Source organism: Nansenia antarctica, assembly GCF_963989245.1.
Source record: "Nansenia antarctica genome assembly, chromosome: 7".
NCBI classification, from domain to species: domain Eukaryota; kingdom Metazoa; phylum Chordata; class Actinopteri; order Argentiniformes; family Microstomatidae; genus Nansenia; species Nansenia antarctica.
The window spans coordinates 59,775,644-59,783,274 of record NC_137677.1 but is presented as its reverse complement, the minus strand read 5'-3'; the positions used below and the strand labels follow the sequence as shown (position 1 = coordinate 59,783,274).

Below are 7,631 nucleotides of genomic sequence, written 5' to 3'. Positions count from 1 at the left end.
CCTATGCGGATCGGCCGGTCTCGTTTGTCTGCTTGTGATGCGGTGGTAGTCTGCTCGCCTCGTCGGTATGCGAGGGACAGATCCATTTGTGTGTCTTCTAGTTAAGATTTTATTACTTTATGCTTATTGTGAGCATCAGTAAACTGGCAATAACACAGGTGGAAGTATCGTCTCTCCTTTCGCTCATGTGTGCGTGCGTTGCTTAACTGAGAATGAGACACGTTCAACGTGATGTTGTTTCGCTAGCAAACTACCCGCCACAAAAACATCAAAATAAGTACTTCCTCTTTTGTTTTCTTAAAATGTTTATTCACCATAATGTAGTATGGAGTTCAAAGTACTAGAATACCACATAATATCAAAATCGCCAAAATCGCGATTTCCATCTATATTTGCTCTTTGCCACGAACGAACGCCAGCGACATCCGACGGGTTTTCCCAGGCCACCACACATATGGTCCCAGCAAGAATCAAACGCACAACATAAGCGTTGTGCAGCTGAAGTCTTACCAGAAGAAGAGGCCAATCTTGGTTTCCCCCTCAAACACCAGGACTCCGGTCGGGGTCAGTCCTAGACTGTACTCGTTGCCATCTCGGGCCTGGAGACACATTCAGGGTGGATGAGGCAAAACATATTCAGTGAGTTACATTGTACTTCATCCCTCAAACATACCATAGCTTAACGTAACAGTTTTGTAATTTTATTTTATTCAATAGCACTGACATTTGACACCTGACAGGCCAGCCTCTCTGAAACAGAGACCTGGGGACGTGCAGCCGATAAGCCTCCAGTGTGAGGATAGCCCAGTTCAGATCTTTTTAAAATCTTTAAAAAAGATCAGTTTTATAAACGTTGCAGAGAAAAACTCGGCAACCACTTGCGACCACCGACGTTTTCTCTGCAACGTTTTGAAAAACTGACGCGTTGCGTCGCGGATCCTAGATCTGAACTGGGCTTTAGACAGCAGAGTCCGTGACGGGGACGGCAGAGAGACCCACGCTCACCTTGACCATGTGCATGTCCACCCCGTACATCTCCAGCCACTTGGCTTTGTTCAGGTAGTTGATCTCCGCCTGCGCCGGCATCTGACCTCTGGAGGGGTGAAGAGATACATACATTATACACACAGGATACGTACTGCTTCCCTCTGAAACTGTAAAGGACCGCCACAGGCTCAGTTTCTTCCCCTCAGCCGCCAGGCTGATAAATGACTCTGGCTTCCCCCTCCCCCCCACCCCCAAGTCTGCCCAGGACTGAATATGCACTGGACTCACTGTAAAAACTCTGCACTAAACTTTATATATGTTGCACTATCCAATGCACTGTTGTCTGTCCTGTGTTGTCCTGTTTTTTGCATTTGTTTTTGTATACACGTGAAAAAAAGTATAAACGCACTTACTGTAATGCCAAAGCAAATTCCTATATGTGTATGCATAATGGCAATAAACGTTATCTGAATCTGAATACACACAGGATAGATACATTATACACATAGGATACATACATTATACACATAGGATACATACATTATATTCTGCTAAATGCCAAAAATGTAATGTAACTGTAATGCAAGAGACCAGGACAATGCAGCAAACTGGGGGAGAAGGCTACCAGAGGCACTGTAGCTCACATACTGAATACATACTGAAGAATGTGCTGCTCTCTTATCACGACTGGTGGTTATGAATCATAATTTTGGGGTGAAGTAAAAAAAAAAAAAAAAAAAAAAAGACGTCCACCATGAGGGAATAATTGAGAAGATATGATATCAGTATGAGAGGTTGGCCTAGATAGAGTACATGTGGTCTACATTTAAAGCAGTGGAGGCTGGTGGAGGTAGACATCGGAGGACAGGGTCAATGTAGTGCACGGAATGGAATGAGGAATGGTATTCAACACATGTTTGATAGCATTCCCTAGTGCATTCCCTAGTGCATTCCCTAGTCCATTCCCTAGTCCATTCCCTAGTCCATTCCATGCATTACAATGAGCCTGTCCTCCGATGTCTACCTCCACTGATGTAAAAGACTAGACACTAAAATGATTGACCACCCTTAGGTCCATTATGCCTTTTGAAGCTAAAGTAGGCAGGCTAACCTCCCTGGTCAACCCTCGCTGGCCCACATACAACCTCCATTGATTTCACATATTGCTTTAATTTAACACATGCTGTATGTAGCCTACATCCATTTAACTACACCGATTTGCACTAAGTGCCACAATATTATAGGGACCATAACATATAGGTCAGCATAAGATTAACATGAATCTAATTAATTAAACTGTTAATTAACATTAACAGAAAACAGCATATAATGCTACATTATACAATAATAATAATATTCCATTTAACTGACATTTATCCAAAGCGACTTATATTGCAGTGAGTGCATACATTTTTCAGTATATACGGTCCCAGCAGGAATCGAACCCACAACCTAAGCGTTGTTAGCGCCATGCTGTAGCGACTGAGCCACAGACGACTGACCTGCATTCCTTCCAGGTGTTGAAGATGGCCAGCTCCATGGTCTCCGTCTGCTCCGGGATGAAGCGGAACTCTGACACCAGGTCCAGGGCGTGCTCCGCGGGGTCACAGTCGCCCAGCTCAGCTGGAAGGCACGACATTATTCAATACATGAGCCTCAGACCCACTAAAACACTATTTTTACCCGAGCACTGTAACAGATACAGGTCTCGACAGACCTGGCCTCAAACGCCACTCTGTACACAAAGAGGCCTGTCCTCCTCCTCCCAGAGCACCACGGAGATAACTCTGTCTGGAGGCAGACTCACACACACACACACTCTCTCTCTCACACACACACACACACACACACTCTTACACACTCACACACTCACTCACACACACACACACACACACACACACACACACACACACACACACACACACACACACACACACACACACACACACACACACATTTACATTTTTGGCATTTAGCAGACGCCTTATTCCAAAGCGACTTACAATCGATACATTTGACTAAGCAGGTGAATCATCAATCCACCAGTCGTATCAGGAAGAGTAATCTAGCTCAGGCCAGGGGCCATTGGCAGTCTCAGTGACACACGGAGGTGAGGACAGCTCCTGTGTTATCAGTGATGAGGTGCAGCTTGGTTGCAGGACAGAGCAGTGTGATGTGACACAGAGCTGAATGACACAGTGTGGAGCAGCACTGTAGGGGGGTAGTAGGTCAGGGGTCAGGGGTCAGGGAGATGGCAGGGATACAGTGCAGGTAGGGTTAGGACACAAGCGGTCAGGCTCACCTCCTCCAGGTCAACCAATCACACGCTGCCTGGGGATGACAGACATCCTGCCAAGACAACTGTCCTAACTGAGTACTAGAGAGAGCTACTGAGCACGCTCAGTCAGTGCAGTGCATTGGGACATTGAGTTGGACAATACATTCCAACCTGAGACCCTGTGATTTTGTGTGTGTGTGTGTGTGTGTGTGTGTGTGTGTGTGTGTGTGTGTGCGCGCGCCCGTGTGTTTGACAGCAGGGGGGGAGGTGGTTGAATGGACCACAGACTGCAGGACAAGAGCTACGATCCTGACGTCTATTCTACCTGAGAATGAAAACGACAAAGTGTGACCGTGATCCTTGTTGGGAAAAAAAAGCCTCTTCTCTCTGGTCTGACTGTTGAGGAAAATAACGGTTTTGCTGCGCGTAAACGTTGGGGGTTGCAGTAGGCTGTAGATGACCGAGTACTCAGAGGGGACAGAGAAAAGAAGACAGAGAGAGATTTGAGAGCGAGGGAGGGAGTGGGGAGGGAGGAAAATGAGAGAGAGAGGAGAGAGGGCCAGTGCTGGATTAGGGGGCCTTTGGCAAGGACTGGACTCTAATGAGTTGGCATTTACCCCACAGAGGAGCTGGGAGAGAGAGAGAGAGGGAGGGAGGTAGGGGGGGGGCAGGAGAGGAGAGGGGAATTCTGTTCCATTCAGAATAACCCTGGAGAGTGAATGTACAGTGTGAACAGTGGACAGGCTCTGCAGCCTCAGCGGTTTTCGGGTCCCCTGGGACAGACAGGCCACTGGCATTCTCCAAGAGAACACCGGGATAATACGCCACGAAAACCCACACGTCATGAACTGCAGAATGTAAACACAACTGGAGACACTAGTCATTTTTGGAGACAGTATATAATAATAATATAAGCCATTGAGCTGACCCTTTTATCCAAAGCAACTTACATTGCAGTGAGTGCATACATTTTTCAGTATACATGGTCCCAGCGGGAATCGAACCCCCATCCTAAGTGTTGTTAGCGCCATGCTAAGGTACATTTGTTGGCCGCCAGCGAAATTATGGTAATGTGATCTTTTGTTTAATTAGTTTGTAGACTTTTACTTGACTTGGCAGATTACTCAGAGCAGATTTCCAGAACGTATTTTACGAACGCACCCACTGTGTCTATGGGCTCCTACATGCACTCACCTTGCAGTGAGAAGGCTGCCAGCTCCACTGCTGTGTCGAAGGCGCATTCTAACCTGCGTTCACCAGAGAGAGACCAGGGTCAGTAACTCACACTGTTACGTTCAACATCCACACAAGCAGGCCATGGACATTTACAATGTGTACATCTTGCGGTGGCGTCATGCTGCGATGCTTAGCTAATAGCCATTAGGGGTGCAACGGTTCAGTTGGCCCACGGTTCGGTACGGTTCGGTATTTTGGGTCACGGTTTTCGGTACGGTTCGGTTCAGAAACAAATGCTACTATTTATTTACAAACTGTTACTTTACTTTATTTTGCTTATACATAATATGGAACTTTAACATACACATGTATATGTTATGTATATAATGTATATATAATTGTATATAAACAAAAAACACTTTCAAATGTCCAAAAATAAATAAACACTTTCGAAAGTAAAAGTGCACTTTAGCCTTGACAGCTGGTAGCCCGTATACAAACAGGAGGAAAACAAATTCACACTACAAAAGTAACACTTTCCACATAGCGTTCCAACATGTCATGTGTTGTATTCCAACGAGTTGCGACATCGTGGATTAATTTGTGTTTTGGTAAGTCTAACATATCTTGTTTAATTGTCAGAATATGGTGGGCTGTGGTGCTTTTGTTGAAGAAAGTGACTGCATGTCTGATCTTACCCAGGAGGCGGGACACCGGGGTTATTGCCACTGCCTTCTTGGCGGCGAGATTTACGACGTGCGCAAAGCAGCCGATCTGTGGCCCCAGTCCACCAGCTTCATGGATCGCATTTACGATATTTGCTGCGTTGTCTGTTGTTACGGGAATTGTTATGTTTGGCCTCTCCAACTTCCACTCAGTCACTGCATTTGTTAGTTCCTCTGCCAGGTGCGCACTGGTATGGCTTTCGTATAGTGGACGAGTTTGCAGTACTGCGCTCTGCATCTCCCAATCCGGTGACATGTAGTGGACCGTGACAGTGAGGTAACTCTCCGTTGCCCGGGAGGTCCAACCCTCCGTAGTCAGTGCAAAGCTCTGTGTTTTTGCCAAATCGTCTTCAATGCCTCTGCGCGTTGTTTGGTAAATACCGGGGATTATTTTGGTGCTGAATGATGTACGGGAGGGGACACTGTAACGGGGCTCGAGAGTTTTTATCAGATTTCGAAAACCCAAATCTCCAACCACCGAAAAGGGCTGCAAATCCTTTGCAATGAACATCCCCACTGCATTGGTTATTTTTTTGTGTTTCTCTGAAGTGGTAGTGTACGTCTGTCCGAACGCATCAGAGAGAGACTGCTGTCTGCTCACTGACGCTACCTGACTGGCTTTCCTGCTCCCAGTCAGTGTTATCGTTGAGTGGTAGCGGCGAATATGCTGGTTCATGTTAGAGGTGCAACCATTTGCATATGGCACACGCTTTAAGCAGAGCTTGCAGACAGTAATATTTCTGTCCACTGTTTTCCCCCCCTTATTGTCGTATTCAACGGGAAAAGCGAATTGACCCCACACCGCAGACTTGTAGGAATCCAGGGCTTCCTCAAACTGTTGCGGCGCTCTCAGAGCTAATTTACGAACGCAGCCAAATCGCAGCATAAACCGAAAACCGTCACGGTTCACTAGTGAATTGAGCCGTGGAACGCAAACCGTACCGTCCGTAAAAAAACCGAGAACCGTTGCACCCCTAATAGCCATAGTAATCAATTGCCTTTGATAGCGTTTTGAGGGCACATCACTTGCCATGTGTGTGAACAGAGTCAGCCTAGGACCCCCAAAACATGTCCACTGAACACTCAACCCCTCAGCAGGACATTGTACAGTGAGTCCTCCTGGTATTTTCCAATCCCCGTACTGTTACACTACCAAGCCCACAGTGAACAGGGATGTGTAGCAGGACATAACAGCCTCAGCCCATCCTCATTAGCACTAGTGTCAGGCTGGTAAGACAGCAATGAGGAGATCAGTCACAGCTGCTCCTGTGTTCAGAGACCCCTGTCAGCAGAAAGCACTGAGGGGGATTCACTCCAACTAACAACCATTTTCTCACACACGCACGTACACACACCCACACACACACACACACACACTGCACACACAGTGCACACACAGTGCGCACACACACACACACACACACACACACACACACACACGCACACACACGCACACACACACGCGCACACACACACGCCCACACACACACACATTATTGGATTGCCAGACAACACTAATCCCCCTGTAGTGAAAATTGACACTAATATTCAAAACCTACTTATGGGATGTTAATAATAATAATAATAATTCCATTCCTGACATAAAATGTAATCCGGTAGCTAAGCCTCGTAGCAGCATCTGTGTTATGATGCAACAGATGCACACATGTGATGATGCATTTGGCCTACAGACACCCAACACAGTCAACTAATTGCAGCAGTAGCAGCGCATGGGAGTTAGTAAACCTAATATGTGCAGAGGGAAATCTCAGAGGATTGGTTACTTACTTTCCACTGAGAATATCTTGCTTTAGTTGTAATACAAATAGATATCTGTGGGAAGGGGGGGGGGGGAGAAAGAGGAAATGTGTTCATATGCAAGCCAGATAAAATATCATAATCAATCTTGTCATACAGGTAGAAGCTTTAAACTGGGTTGCAAGAGTCCAAACAGGTGAGTCCTCACCTGGTCAGCTCCTCGTGCAGGTTGTTGGGTTCGGAGGAGTAGAACTTGACCCTCATGTGAAGGCAGTACGGGGGTCCAACTATAAAACAGAAGACGGACAGAAGGGAGGAGAGCAAGAGAGGGGTTATCACTAACGGGATAAAGGGGATGTGCCTGGCTGCTCGTCAAAGCACCAGTGGCAGTGATCGTCCTCAAATGGCTTCAGTCTCTGTGTGTCACCCTCCATCCCATTGCTCTGTCTTGATTGATCCAATAGGAGAATTAGGATAGGTGTCTGATAGCCTGTCAATCTTTTAAGCTGTATGGGGTAGAGGTTGAATACTTACTTTTGACTTGTTTTTTTATGCTTTTTGTGATGTCGAGCCAATGCTGCAAGGAGATGGAAGAAAAATAACAACCAATTTTCAATTAGACAGTAGAATGCTAAGTCAGGACAATGCAGTAGAACAGAAAACATCTAGAATGTTCTGGACACTTATAACCACACCATTTCGTCCAA

At 46.3% G+C, this 7,631-nt stretch overlaps 1 protein-coding gene across 1 annotated transcript in view; it reads right to left on the bottom strand.

Moving 5' to 3' along the window:
* Window positions 1-7,631, bottom strand: part of epb41l5 (erythrocyte membrane protein band 4.1 like 5) — a gene marked incomplete at its 3' end in the record, with an annotated part of 39,340 nt that overhangs the window by 25,532 nt on the left and 6,177 nt on the right. Inside the window, exons 4-10 of the mRNA XM_080536973.1 lie at window positions 7,459-7,501; window positions 7,133-7,211; window positions 6,955-6,999; window positions 4,460-4,512; window positions 2,490-2,610; window positions 1,006-1,093; window positions 511-599 (exon numbers count right to left, since the gene is read on the bottom strand). Of these exons, the coding sequence (XP_080393099.1) occupies window positions 511-599; window positions 1,006-1,093; window positions 2,490-2,610; window positions 4,460-4,512; window positions 6,955-6,999; window positions 7,133-7,211; window positions 7,459-7,501 (518 nt within the window). The remainder of the gene's footprint in view (window positions 1-510; window positions 600-1,005; window positions 1,094-2,489; window positions 2,611-4,459; window positions 4,513-6,954; window positions 7,000-7,132; window positions 7,212-7,458; window positions 7,502-7,631) is intronic.